Source organism: Acanthochromis polyacanthus, chromosome 2 (assembly GCF_021347895.1).
Source record: "Acanthochromis polyacanthus isolate Apoly-LR-REF ecotype Palm Island chromosome 2, KAUST_Apoly_ChrSc, whole genome shotgun sequence".
Taxonomy (NCBI): domain Eukaryota; kingdom Metazoa; phylum Chordata; class Actinopteri; family Pomacentridae; genus Acanthochromis; species Acanthochromis polyacanthus.
In genome coordinates this window covers 4,543,661-4,557,802 of record NC_067114.1, presented here as the reverse complement: position 1 = coordinate 4,557,802, position 14,142 = coordinate 4,543,661, and the positions used below count along the sequence as shown (strand labels likewise).

Sequence of the window (14,142 nt, the reverse complement as noted above, 5' to 3'; positions counted from 1 at the left end):
TCCCAAGTAAATCAAGTAAAGATACCCTGTTGTGGAAATTCTACAAGAAGCAAATTCACAAAGAAGAAGTGTCCATCAGAGCTATTTATGGCAATGAATCCTATGCATACATGTCTCCCAAAGACAAGAACAAAAGGTGTTGCACTCAATCTTACAGGGAAGTTTGTCTCTTATTCATCGTAGGAGCTTCAGTAGAAATCAGTTGGACTTCTCTTGTTGGTTCAGTTGATTTCTGTGAAGCTGAAGCTCCTACTATTACCATGACGTGGATGGCTGAGAATCTGCATAGACATTTGACCTCTTATTCCTGCTCCCCAGCAGAAGGGAAGCTAATTTCTACCTGATAAATAGAATAATTAATATAATTGTATCCACTAACCAGGCTGTCCAAGGCCTCCAGTTGTTTGAGTGGATCTTCCAGAAATAAAATGAGGCCTCTTGTGGATTCCAGGGCCTCAGAGTCAAGCTGACCACATGATACAAACAAGAGAGGATAGGAGACAAACCTTCACATGAAAGAGCACAAAGTCAGTAAATGAAATATGAAAAAGAATAACACACAGAGTGTCAGTTGTAAAATACAGTAAAAACAGAAACATATATAATTTCCATCTTATGCTCAGTCATCAGAACTGGATTTCTCTATAAATCTTCTTTTCTTTCATTGCTCTTTGTCGCTCAAAAAAAAAAGGCTCAAGAAAAAGTAAAGAAAATACTTTATGAAAATGGTGGAGGACATGTCTTAAATCCGTGAAAGTCTCCTGAAACCTACCACACAAAGAACTTGCAGTCTGGTGTTGACAGCACATTTTACACCAAAAAGGAAAAAAATAACTTATTGCTCAGTATAGTTTATAAATTTTTGTTTTCTTGGTGCCGAAGAAGTCATGACTTCAGCAAATGTTGAAATATTACAATGTAAAAATACTCCTGTATTCCAATTATTTAAAGTCTAACTTAAGCAAAAGCACAGTTAGGAACAGCAAAGTGTTGTGAAAGTATTGAAAGTTAAAGTGCATGTTACACACAAACAGTTGTGTATTGTGAAACAAATACTTTTTGTATTTATTTTAATTCTTGCATTGCTAATAGAGGTGCCACTAAGGTTAGTCAGCTTATTATGGTAACAATTTGCCTTTCATAATTAAATTGATTTTCACTGAGATTTCATTTGTCAGCTCTTCATATTAGCTATATGTATATTATTGTTGATCATGTTAACTATTATTATTATTAGTGGTAGTAGTAGTAGTAGTATTTTCTACAGAAAAGGCTAGGAATACAAAAGTGCAATCTAGCTTAAAAACACTTCATTTACTATTGATACCACCCCCACCCCCAGCCCCCACCCAAAAAAAAAAATACAGAAGTGAAATTGATTCAGTGGTAAAGTTTCTGGTACAGGAAGCCATAGCTGAATAACGGAATCTTTCATCCAATCAAATCCCACAGCTGAGTCTCTGTCGGCCAATCACAGCTCAGCTTTCCTCCCTCGTTGTCTCACCAGCAACCACCATCCGCTAGCCACTTTAGCATCAAGGTGGATAAAAAGCTAACATCCAGAAACACAGAAGTGTCCGTTCACGCTCCCCTGGTTATGAATTCCGCTTGAATTTACCGAAGTTCCCAGACGTCCAAGTGACCAACTTGAAGGCCTGGTCAAAGGTAAGGAGTCCTATTTACTTCGCTAAACTGCTGTAGCTGGATAAACGTCGCAGGAGGGGGCGCAAATGACACGTATCATGTTGTTGATGTTAATATATGGCCATTAAGCAATGTTAGCTACCGTGTGCTAATGAAACTTTGTGCTAAAGCTTCCTGGATGTAGAATTAAGCAAATGCAGAGTGAATCGGATCAGATGGACAGGTCGTGTGTCCTCGTAAATACACGCATCTGTTTACTGTTGGGGCGTTTCTACTCATTGTGATTATTATTCATTAAATGTCAAATGCTTGCTGATTATTTAGCAGCAACACCCCTGTCCCCTCACCACTTATCATTTTTCCTTGTCATGTAGTATATTCTCGTCTTAAGCATTCCAGTTAATGTTCATCTCCTTACAGCCATGGATAACTTGACTCAACTTCCTCCCTCAGATGCAGTTCATGCTGTTGTTCAGCCGGCAGGGAAAGCTGCGGTTACAGAAATGGTATGTTCCTCTGTCTGACAAAGAGAGGAAGAAGATCTCCAGAGACCTGGTGCAGACCATCCTGGCCAGGAAGCCCAAGATGTGCAGCTTCTTGGAGTGGAGGGATCTCAAGATTGTGTATAAAAGGTGGCATTTACAGCATGCTTGACTGTTTACTCGCTCATACTTCAATGCACACACTCATGCATTCCTTAAACGCGTGTGGAAACATGCAGCAGAGGTGCAATTTGGTGGGAATGAGGCTTGCTCCACAAACTTGAATCTCTGCTTGTTTTTGGTGTTATGTCACTTGTTGTGACTTGTTATGAAAATGACTTCTTGATAGCAACAGACTGAACAGCTTAAATCATTAATATTAAAACCAAACCACCCCTTCAAAAGCTGCCAACTGGTTACTTATCATCAGATGTTGCAGCATTTCAATTCCTCACGATGAAAATAGGAGTTTCATCTGAAGTCTAGATGTAGCTACCAGCTTTTTCAGGTCTTAAATCTGCATTTCATCCACAGATGGAGGTGGGTCAGTTGTCATAGAGGAGGTTTAGTTGTTGTAATATGATCTAAGCATGAAACTGCGGGAGAGACGCTGCAGATCGAGTTTCTCTGATAAAAGCCCAGGAAAAAGATAGCAAGAGGACCTTGAGACCGTTAGACTGCTGTGATAAAACTTCAAATATTTCATACTGATCTAAGCAAGTTGTACTCTGTTATTTTAAAATTTCTTCTGCCAGAGCCTGGTCTTGGTAATAGGATGTGTGAATGTTTGGTTTGTTACATCACTTCTGCATCTGTGGTGGTTTGCTGGGGTTGTTTTTAAGAGCCTGTGATTCAGTGATTATTTTGTCAAGCACTGAGATTTCTGGCATTTAGATCTCACCTTCTGGTGCGTTATGAAAGCCAGCAACACAACCTCTCAAATAATTAAGCGTGAACAATGAAGGACAACAATACAAATATGTAAAGAATGCCAGATTTGTCCTCTACACAAGACCGCTGAGTCATAAAAATACAAAAGACACAGATTATTGTGTTCATTATATTAAATAAAAACAAACCGTACTACTGCCAGGAGACGGTGATGCAGTGCTGTGGTCCTGGAAGAAGTGTTTCCTCACATGAGCATAAGCACAGAGTTACCTGTTTATTTAATGATATCCCCTTTATTATCTCTGCAGTAAGTCCTACTTGGTTGGAAAGTTGACTTTTTGTATGCAGAATAACAATACCTGCGTGGAGGATCTTTAGAGTCCAGATAAAGGGACTGACTAGGCTGTCTTTTAACAATGTAAGACCCAAATGTAGAAAAAACAAAACAAAACAAAAAAATAAAGACGTATTTATACATGTATAAAACCCAAATATATAAAAAATGAGCAGAAAAAAAACTAAAAAATATATGAAAATTATGAAAAAAAGTATCTGTGTGTGTATGTATGTATATATATGAGCCCAAATACATAAAAAAGCAAAATGCACACGGTCATGCATTCCTTAATAGATATATAATAGAAAACAATAATAAAAAAAAATATAAAAGTGATGTTGTATTTTTGCAGCAGTGGGTTTTAAAGGGTTAGTGATTACATGATAATAGATTTATTCCATTCCATGTCACCAGTGCCGTTCTGTTGCATTTCTGCTTTCTTTATGTCTTAGATATGCAAGCCTGTATTTCTGCTGTGCGGTAGAGGATCAAGATAACGAGCTCATCACCCTGGAGATCATCCATAGATACGTGGAGCTGCTGGACAAATATTTCGGCAGTGTGAGTCTTCTTAACGTCATAAATTCTACGTATTGATTGAGGGTGTGGAGGAAAATCTGTGGAGAAGTCACTCCAAAAATTCACATTTTTCCGTCGGATGCGTGTCTTCTCTGATCTACTGTTCTTTTGTTACGTTGTCTTCTTACAGGTGTGTGAGCTGGATATTATCTTCAACTTTGAGAAGGCCTACTTCATCCTGGATGAGTTCCTGCTGGGCGGAGAGGCTCAGGAAACATCCAAGAAGAATGTGCTGAAGGCTATTGAGCAGGCTGACCTGCTGCAGGAGGTACGCTCAGTTCTCGAAGGGATTAGTCTTCAAAATGTCACAAAATTGGACCAAGTTTTCAGAGCCAAAAGGTTTTACCTTCACATAAATTATTTTGCTCAGCCCCAAAGAGGTTATTTTTGTACATATTTGCTTGAAAAGTCCTGTAAGTTATTCATAGATTACAAAACTGCTGCAGATTTACTTCCCGTAAAGTAAATTTGAATAGGTTTAGCTCAGGAATGCATTGTTGAATCTCACAGAAGGGTCGATGTGAGATGTTGATGCATTGCTTTTTCCACCTTGCGACCGTCTGCACCTGCTGTCACCTGTTTATTTTAAGCCTGCAGCACTTGATTAATACCCCTCTCTCAGAGCACCAAAGTGCAGTGCTGCGTGTTTGCATTGCTGTCTAGGTGTCGTCATTTGCAGTCGACAGATTCAGCGCTCATTGATTTATTTTAAGCTAAGCATGCAGTACTATTGTTGTAACAGCGCAGCTGACTGTGCTGACTGTAAAGGCCTTTCTATTCCCACTGCACATTTAGCAACTTCCAATTGACTCGTGTACTATTAATTATAATTTGAATCGGTACTTTGCACTGCAAAAGGTTTCACGGATGAACAAACTGACAGTATGACATCAAGGAACGCTTATCTTTCTTTTATTTTTCTGCAGGAAGCCGAAGCACCACGGAGTGTATTAGAAGAAATTGGGCTGACATAAATCATCGCCCTGCTGCCTCATTTCTTCCAGATGCAGATCTGGCCACCTCCATGTCTCTACCCTGTCTTCTGTTCACTGTGTCAGTGTTGTATGTATATAATCACCATCTATGTACTTTATTATTCTGTACTGTATCCTGTAATGTCCTTTCAGTGTGGTGCCAACTGTGGTTTTAATATGTCTCCTGTGTACAAGTTCCTTCGTTGTGTTCTGCAGTATTTACCGTACGTCACTCCTTAACTTCTTAGATCTCCACGGAGAACAATGTAGCACTGACATGAAAACTCCAGCATCATATTGGAATCATCGTTCATCACTGATTGCAGAGTTGTTGTTTGTGCTTTTTGGCTTGAAGTACTTTTAAAGGTGCTGCTGTAGCCACAGTTGGTGCCTCTAATGTGTTACCATCACACAGCTAAGAGTCCAATGATAGAAACAGAAATACTCACCGATCTTAGAAAAAGCCAGATGGTCGATTAAAATAACTTACAGCTCCACTGAAGGTATTTTCTGAATTCTGTACTTTTTTTTTAAATACTAAAATGTTAATGCATGGCTTTTTAAATCTATACTAGAAGGAATTACCTGTATAGCAGTGTTACTAATAATAGGAGTTTAAGTTTGGTTGATGTACAAATTGAGTAAAGATGTTTTTAGTTTGAAATCCAAACAAGGGAAACAGGTAGGTCTTTTTTTTTTATTGTGCATCCAGATGGTTTTGGTCTTTAAAAAAATCCAGAAATACCTTCAGAACAGCAGTTACTGTTGCTAAACGGCCTTGTTTTTTCAACTCCGTGACTCAAATGTAATGATAACACACGAGAGGGAATCACTGACGCCGCTACAATCACAAACATGGGTCAGTTCAGTAATATTAAACAATGAACCCATAATCATCATCAGTGTATGTTAAGCAGTCTGTACACGTTTGTGTTTGGTGATTCCTCCCCAGAAATGAACCAGCTGTTTAATCGTTTACCTTTGTGAAACATTGGGTGGTTTCCGTGTAATTGGAGTCATGTTTTCTAAACTGTCATTTTGTCGTCTTAATTTTTTCTTTTCTTTTGATAGATGACTCATTTTCCTCACAAAAAAAAGAAACATTTAACATTAAAGTTGACCTCTGGAGATAAAGCTTAGGTCAGTCCCTCCCCTAGGCCTTAGTCAGGATAGGATAGTGACCCAAAAAAAATACTAGTTTATGTGTATATATAAAACTTTGGCTTATTCTTAAAGACTAACATATGACCAAAGAACACTGTGTTTTGCCTTCTCAATGGTGTCTATGGAAGGATAACATGGCAGAAAAGGGATTTTAACAGCAGGTTGTTGAACAAAGTCAACTGTATGTGGGAGTGATTTGGCTAAAATATACCAGTATTAACAACTTATTCCAAGACAGGTCTATCATGAGTTTCTTTATGGATTAGGAGCGTAAGAAGACGAGCTGCACATATCAGGGTACATCATCAATATTCATCTCTGTCAGCTTGTTCAGTCGCCAGCGAGATGCAGGAAAACAAGCAAACAACCTACGAACAGATGCTCATCCCGAACCGTATGGCAGTCAGTTTTTCTATCTGCATTCTCACGATCACAATAGTTTTTGGTTGTACGTTGATGATTAATAAACAGATTCATGTTTGATTTGTCACAGAGACGTTACTTTTTGTATTTAACACTGCCAGCACATCTACCAACACGTTTTCTTTATATTTGAAAGGTATTAACAATAAATGTATTCATAAAGAAAATGCATGTGTATTTGTTTTTTTAGGTGTTTTTTTTTTTTTTTTTTTACTGAGCATTAATAACCCTGGAACAGCTCCAGTGATTGAACATTCAATTAAAGCAACAATGAGCATTTTCAAAGGCCAAATACTCACAAACACAACAGTTTGGGGTCGCTTAGAAATGTCCTTATTGTTGAAAGAAAAGCAGTTTTTTTTTCAATGAAGATAACATTAAATGAGTCTTAAATCCAGTCTAGACATTGTTAATGTGCTAAATGACTGTTCTAGCTGGAAGTTTTTAATGGAATATCTCCATCGGGGTACAGAGGAACATTTCCAGCAACCATCACTCCTGTGTTCTAATGCTACATTGTGTTAGCTAATGCTGTTGAAAGGCTCACTGATGATTAGAAAACCCTTGTGGAGTAACGTTAGAACATGGATAAAAGTGTGAAATTGTCTGGGTGACCCCAAACTTCTGAATGGTAGTGCATATATAAGGGTGGTGGGTGCTAATGTGGGCCGTGTATAAAATCGCTTCCTTGTTAATATATAGTGCCCTTATTTGCATTTGCATCTGTGATGATTCAAAATGTGTCTGAAATCCCAATTTTACTGCTCACTTTTAATCAACAATCTAGTTTCACGCCCAGGCTTAAGTTATCGCTACATACAAAAATAATGATCTCTTCCTTCCAACAGATTCCTATATTTATAAGGAGAAAAGTCAGAACAAATGTACAGATTTTTAAATGCAGGATCCACTAAGAAATGATGTCACCGTTTCCACTCAGCTCTTTTGAGATTTCACTGATGGACTGTTCGCTTTTCACCTCTGGACTTAAGTTATTTTGATTGTCAACACCTTCATCTAAGTCCTTGTTTTTCTGAGTCCGTTCTGTTTCATCTATGTCTCCACTGGGACTTGTTTCAGATTGTTTCTCCGCTGTCTTTTCCTCTGATTCTTTCTCCTTGTCTGACTCTCCAGATGAAGTAGTCTCTTCAGGTGCATGGCTTTTCTTTTTATGCTTCTTCTTGCTCTTCTTCTTGCTCTTCTTGGAGCGTTTGTGGCAGCGCTGTGTATCGGACTCATCCTTGGATTTCCTTTTGCCTTTATCTGGATTCTTTGGACTTGATTCTCTACTTCGCTTCCTTCTTTCCCTCTCTCTGCTTGTGCTTCTTGACCTTTCTCTTGCGTCTCGGTGAGTGTCTTCATCTCTGTCTCTACTGTCTCTGTCTTCACTTCTATTCCTATGCTCCCTGTCTTTATCTCTACTCCTGTTTCTCCTCCTGTCTCGCTCTCTATCTCTACTCCTGCTCCTCGACTTATCTCTACTTTTGCTCACATTTGTCCTCCTGTCACTGTGTCGGGATCTGGACGACCATTTGTCGTCTCTCCTCTCTCTGCTCCTGCTCCTCCGCCGGTCGTCCTCTCGTCTGCTGTGCGATCTCTCCGATCTTACTGGGCTCCTGCTGTAGCGTCGTTGCCTCCACGATCGATCTCCGTATCGCTCTGACTGCCATCCGTCCCTGCGACTCCCTCTGACGCTGCGGTTCGGGGACAACTGCAGGTCCCTGTCGGCCTCCCAGAATTCGTTGCCAGGATTTCGAAACACGTGCAGAAAGTTACAGTGCTTCCCTTTGGGGCACTTCTGTCTGTCAAACAATCCTGGGAAAACAGAAGTGAGACAGTAAATGCACTGCTGAATCTGGTCTCTCTGCAATAAGGCCACCAAAATGCTCCTCTCATGTTTCCTCAGCATGACAAAATAACTCACCACATATTGCGTTCTTCCACCGTGTCACAGGACATAACTCACAGTGAAGCTGTCGGCCTGCATACCACCTCCCATTGAACCTGATGAAGGCCTCTTTGCACTCATCCTCCCTGGAACAGACCGACAGGAGGACGAACAGTGAAGAGATTTATCCAAAATTTCAAACAGATTATTTGGACAAACTCCCGTGGGAGCAGTGTGATGACTTACGTGTCGAACTGAATGTAAACATTTCCTCTCAGGTGAGGTTCATAATTGCAGCTGACCTAAAAAGGAGAAGTGTCAATCAAATCAAATGTGTATTTTAAGAAATATTTCATTTATATATCAAAAAAATCTCTTCTTCTTTCTATAGCAATTTTATTGTTATTCTGACATCAACAGCCCAATCCAAACTCCTTGTATGTCGTGTACGTACTTGGCCATTAAAGCTGATTCTGATTCCATCACCTATTAAGTAAAAGTTATTGTGTTTCTTAAATAGCTAACAGTCAGGATTAATTCATAAGAAGTAACATGTTTGAGATTGGGTGGTGCATCCAGCATATTGCACGCTCACTAAGGTGGTCATGTGGGATTTTGATGTTTATTTTTCACAATATTTTACTTTGCAGAGACAAAAGAAAACACTGGATTTTATAGTGACTTCACTGAATCTGAAATTTAGGTCTGCTGTTGGATTTGTACCAGTTTCAGTTTCGTCAGACTTTAAATTATATTATTCATTTAAAAAAAAAGATGCATTTGTTTGTGCAATGACCTTTTTCATTCCACCACAGAATAACTTTCTCATGCACCTGAGCAGATGTAACGTGGATAAGAAAATTAGAAACCCAGCTGGGGAAGTCAGTTTTTCCTGTCTCCTATTCTAACTACAGATACTACGCTCCTCATAAACACGAGGGTGTGAGAACAGATAAAAATCGAACTATTGGAGAAAGCTACCTGATTTCATCTCACCTTGAACTGCACCACCTTGCCGATACTTCTGAACTCCGGCAGTACATCGTGGTAGAACTCGAGGAAGGACTCGTGCAGATCCTCCTCGCTGTGCTCCAGACAAGCGTCCATGTCGTAATCATCGCGGCGCGACTCCTCCATGCCGAATGTTCGAAACATACCGACGACCATCAGAGTTGTACTAATTGTGGGATGAACGTGCTTCCGAGAACATCTGGAGGAACACAAAAGAAATGAGAACATACAGAAAACACTTTAATATAGCTGTGCATCCATTCAGTCACTGAATAAATAGTTGGTTTATGAATGTAGGGAAGCAAGTCACATGAGGAGATACAATTATTACCTGTCTCCAAATCGACAGGCTCCGGTTTTAAGGAAGAAAGGGCAGTTTGCTACGTCACGTTCTGTTCCAAAGTTCTCCGAGTTCACCGTCACAGGAGCCTCAGGATTCATCCACGGTCCTCCATTTTCTAGCTGCAAATGAGAACAAAACAGTATATATACTGCATAATGTGACATTAAACTACACTGATACGTGATGCAAATTCATGTACCCCTAAGCTTTTAGTCTTTCAACAAATCCAAGGACTCGCCTTAGACCTACAGTCCAAAAGCTGTTGACTCATTTACAAGTTTATTTAATATTCTAATGCAGCAATCACATTAAATCATTCTTCAGAAAAGTCAATTAAAGGGGTAAAACTCACCAGTTATATATCATTAATGCAAAGGCATGCAAAAATGAGGCCAAAACCTGGACTAATTACTGGACAGATTTAACAAAAACTATAATGTCATATATATATTAGCTTTAATCACAATTTAGCACAAAGGGGTCTCTGATGGATCCACCATTTAACAGATATTACAGCAAACCTGTTCTCTATTTCTGATTAATTTATCAACAGACATACACCAGCACAATATATCCGTAATGAGCAACTAGCACCCAGTTTATCAGTCCAGAATTCTTAGTATCTCAGAAGAAATCTTTCCTTTTTGCAGCAAAAATAAATGTTTCCTGATCTACTCTTCGGTTTATTGACATTCATGTGCGTGTTAATACCTGATTCTCAGCTTCATCCAACATTTTCTGAACAGCCTCCTACAAATGGTGTAAAAACACGGCTGGTGAAAATGTGCAGACGTCAACATACTGCAGCATATCTGTTACTGTGGGTTAAGACCACGTTCACAGGGACTGACAGGCACAAAACAAAATACTCGCATTTAATAGGGATCACATGTAATAGAATCCTGGAGCAATTTCACAGACAGTTGCCACACAAAGTAAAAGATACATCCTTGCTGTGAGATGAAGGTGTTGTAAGGGTTTTTCTCTTTGAGTGTGTCTTAGTTAAGGAGAAGGATGGTTGCTTGTGCCACTCAGTCAAGGAAAAGTTTTAAAAGAATCACATATAAAGCAAAAACACACTTTACAAAAGAAAAAAATCAGCTGGTGAGATAGTTTAACTTTCTGAATTGTCTTCATCTTCACTTGTGAATGGAGCATATACTAATGAAGAAGTAGAAGAGGATATATTTCTTTTAGTTTCTATCCTCCTGGAGCCCGTTTCACCTCTCTGTTTCGCTTCTCCTGCAGCTTTTGCTCTTTTTCTGCTTGTTCTTTCCTCTGCTGGGCCTCCCATTCCTCCTTTATCATTTGCTGCCGACACAAAGACAAAATGACAGTTAATGATATATTTGTTGCACATCCATCACATGCTGAACAGGCTCAGGTGACCTCATAAATCAGTCAATTAATCACCATAGCAACCAGTCCCAATTGATGACAGTAATCCCAGATGTTGAGGCTGAAGTTATTCACATGATGTGGGAGTAAATTGGAAATTGTTCCTGGCAGCTGCCAAAATTAGCCTTTTTGTGAGAACCACATCACAGACTCTCTTTTAATTCAAACTAAAACAGCTGCTGCACTTGAACTTCGTTTGTTCAACAAATGAGCATTTTTCCCCCAAAACAAATTCAATCCATTTAAAACGGCTCAAAATGTGTAGCCTAATTTTTTGTATTATTTTTTTAAAGGGCTCATTAAATTTCTCATCTCCACTTCAGTTTTCAGAAAATAAACAGGATAAACTTAACTAACTTAAAATCTAGCTTTCATTCAATACTCACATTCTAATAGAATTAAGATGTGCTGAAGCTTTACAACATAAGGTTTCATCAAAAGCATATTATCACTCAAGCAGGGTGGGATGAAATTGTTTTGACAACGACACAACAGTTTAAGCTCTGTTGTCAGACTCATTGCAAAATGTATGAGGTGCACTATTAAGAAATAAGACTGGGGCTATGTTAGTCAAACCACAGTTTTAATCTGTTCGATGACAGAAAATTGAATTAGCTGAACTGTGCAAACTCCCTCTGATAAAAACAGACATGAATTACCTCCTCCTCCTCTTTTCTTTTCCTTGCAGCTTCTTCCCTCTCTGACTGCAGCCTGAATTCCTCCTGGGCAAGCCTCTCTCTTTCCAGCCACTCTTCATGGAGCCGCAGTCTGACAAAACAAATCAAACAGAATCAAGAGCTGGGCAGGCCAGGTTTTGTGCTGTCCATCACTGAATGTGCAGCTGCAGGGCAACGGTGATATAATATTGACCTACCTTTCCTTCTCAGCAGTGTCGTCCTCATCATCTCCATCATCCTCTTCTTCAGGGGCAAAGCTTTCTCCGTTATTTAAATCTATATCAGAGCAAATGTTGTGAGGATTCTGTAGGTATAACAAGTTATCATATTTGACAACAACACAACAAGACAGCTGTCTTCATACCACATTCTCTGGCTTGGGCAAGAGCTTGGCGTTTCCGTTTCCTTCTCTCTTTCCTTTGAGCTGCCCTGCGTTGCTTCTGACTGAAATGAAAAAAAGATGTGAGACAATAATCACAGCATAAGAGAAGGAATGCATGGCTAAGCCCCACTGCAGTGGAGGCAGACATCAGCAGGGTGGACATTTTGTAGTGAAAGTGGAACAGACCAGTCTTCTGCATTTTGGCCTGTCCAACCATAAAACAATTATCAATTGATGCATTCCAATTAATTTTTGCATTGATGTTGCACTGTTGAACGCAATGTGAGGTGAAGCAAATTAACTCAGTCACACACAACTTTGTTTTTTGCTGCTGTTTGATAGAGAAAAATATTTTGAACAAAGTATTTTTTTCTTTAACTTCATTCACAAGACTGAGTTTGTTGACATGCAGATTCTACGTGTGCACCGGAAATGAGAATGTGAAACAGAAAAGACAGTTGAAAAGGAGAACTTAGTTGCATAAAGAAACACAATGTCAGCTATTGCTACAGAAAGGATGTCGTTGGTCAAAAAGCTGCTCTTTTGGCGGTGTCTTCCAATCATTGCCACTTCATGAGGCAACACAACTACTTTCTTTGGCCATCTGCTGAAAATTCTATCACTATATCAGTTTCTTCCAATATCACGCTTCCCTACTTGCAATTATTGCTGCAGTGGAGCATCATGAATGTTACTAGTTCCACCTGTGCTTTGCCTATTAATGACAAATCACAATTTATGCTGTGAAAAAGCCCCAACATTAAAGTTAGCTGCTAAAGTGATGTGCCAGAGAGTGATCACTTACTAGAAATTGAATGTGCACAACTTAAAATGGTATTGCCATGATTTATGTACAGTTGCAACTATTTTAATCAAAAAGTCATAATGTGCAAATACACAAAGTTTTACATCTGTGTTCATAGCAAAAGTGTCCTTCTGTGAAACTATAATGTTGCTTGCAATGCAGTTTGTACTGTAATCAAGCCTGACATTAACGTTATAAGTAATACTACAGTACTATTTGCAGTTGTGAGGCTATTTTTTTTCTATGTGCAGTATACTTGTTTAGACTGCAGTATACATGCTTTATTAATGGGTTTTATGTGTAAAATGAAGACATTATCTCTTTTACAATCATCATGGGGCCTTTAATCTGAACAGTGTAACTTCACGAATGAAATTAAGTCATTTTAATGCATTTAAATCACAATGAAGGGGTAGCAGTTTCTTCATGGCAAGTGGAGATCTGCATTATAGGAGCTGAACTGGGCCTCTAAAGCTATTTCCACGTGCAAAAACATCTGGTTTGCTTATTATCTAGCGCAGATAGAAGGTAAAATTATATTAGAACAATCCCCACGGCAATCTTTTCGGTAAAGCATCTGAAATAATGTAAGATGTGTTTGAGAAGCGAAATGGTAGCTAGCCGAGTCTGAATACGTAGTGCTGGTAACGTTTCGGATTTTTTTTTTAAGATTACCGCATTAATATTAATACTGTAATGACATTCATTTGTTAATATGGTCCACCACCGTAGAAATGATTAGTTAGCAGTGCCTTAAATAGCATCTAAAGAAAGACACAGACCTTAAAACAGGAGCACAAATCGGAGGAGGAGTTGACGCTGCCATTACCGTGGTAATCTAGTTAGCTTACTCGGCTAACGTTAGCACGCCACTGTATTTAAGCCTCAGTTATTTTTCTGGTGCCGTTTAGCTAAAAACATAACATGTAATCTACTCTGACTGGACGAGCTGTTTCCGATGTGTACTTGGTTCGTCAGGGTAGAAATATAACAAAATAGTCTATGTTTGTTGTAATTGCTAGTTAGCCTCATGCGGGATTGTTTTGCTCACGAAGCGGAAGAGGCGGAGTGGACTACTTCCGGGTCAAACCGCCAAACGGCTTACACATTTAGATATTTTTTCTCTTGCAGCTTTTAAATAAAT

General features: G+C 39.1%; 2 protein-coding genes across 2 annotated transcripts; one reads left to right on the top strand and one right to left on the bottom strand.

Annotated features, from left to right (window-relative positions):
- Nucleotides 1-1,479: 1,479 nt before the first annotated feature.
- ap1s2 (adaptor related protein complex 1 subunit sigma 2) lies at nucleotides 1,480-6,561 on the top strand. Its single transcript, XM_022199854.2, has 5 exons — nucleotides 1,480-1,665; nucleotides 2,098-2,276; nucleotides 3,807-3,915; nucleotides 4,064-4,201; nucleotides 4,860-6,561. The coding sequence occupies exons 2-5, from the start codon at nucleotides 2,098-2,100 to the stop codon at nucleotides 4,905-4,907; spliced, it is 474 nt and encodes a 157-aa protein (XP_022055546.1). The 5' UTR covers nucleotides 1,480-1,665; the 3' UTR covers nucleotides 4,908-6,561.
- zrsr2 (zinc finger (CCCH type), RNA-binding motif and serine/arginine rich 2) lies at nucleotides 4,829-14,076 on the bottom strand. Its single transcript, XM_022199842.2, has 11 exons — nucleotides 13,781-14,076; nucleotides 12,176-12,255; nucleotides 12,009-12,087; nucleotides 11,794-11,902; nucleotides 10,961-11,047; nucleotides 10,448-10,486; nucleotides 9,725-9,855; nucleotides 9,379-9,592; nucleotides 8,629-8,684; nucleotides 8,419-8,528; nucleotides 4,829-8,309 (listed from the first exon to the last, which is right to left on the bottom strand). The coding sequence occupies exons 1-11, from the start codon at nucleotides 13,822-13,824 to the stop codon at nucleotides 7,405-7,407; spliced, it is 1,854 nt and encodes a 617-aa protein (XP_022055534.2). The 5' UTR covers nucleotides 13,825-14,076; the 3' UTR covers nucleotides 4,829-7,404.
- Nucleotides 14,077-14,142: the final 66 nt, after the last annotated feature.

What these genes read in the sequence shown, in the direction of transcription:
- ap1s2 (XM_022199854.2), top strand. Translation starts at nt 2,098, where the DNA reads ATGCAGTTCATGCTGTTGTTCAGCCGGCAGGGAAAGCTGCGGTTACAG. An exon ending in TGGACAAATATTTCGGCAGT is followed by an intron (nt 3,916 to 4,063) that starts GTGAGTCTTCTT and finishes GTCTTCTTACAG; the next exon opens with GTGTGTGAGCTGGATATTAT. An exon ending in AGGCTGACCTGCTGCAGGAG is followed by an intron (nt 4,202 to 4,859) that starts GTACGCTCAGTT and finishes ATTTTTCTGCAG; the next exon opens with GAAGCCGAAGCACCACGGAG.
- zrsr2 (XM_022199842.2), bottom strand. Translation starts at nt 13,824, where the DNA reads ATGGCAGCGTCAACTCCTCCTCCGATTTGTGCTCCTGTTTTAAG. An exon ending in TGCCCAAGCCAGAGAATGTG is followed by an intron (nt 12,088 to 12,175) that starts GTATGAAGACAG and finishes GCTCTGATATAG; the next exon opens with ATTTAAATAACGGAGAAAGC. An exon ending in GTGGAAGAACGCAATATGTG is followed by an intron (nt 8,310 to 8,418) that starts GTGAGTTATTTT and finishes CTGTTTTCCCAG; the next exon opens with GATTGTTTGACAGACAGAAG.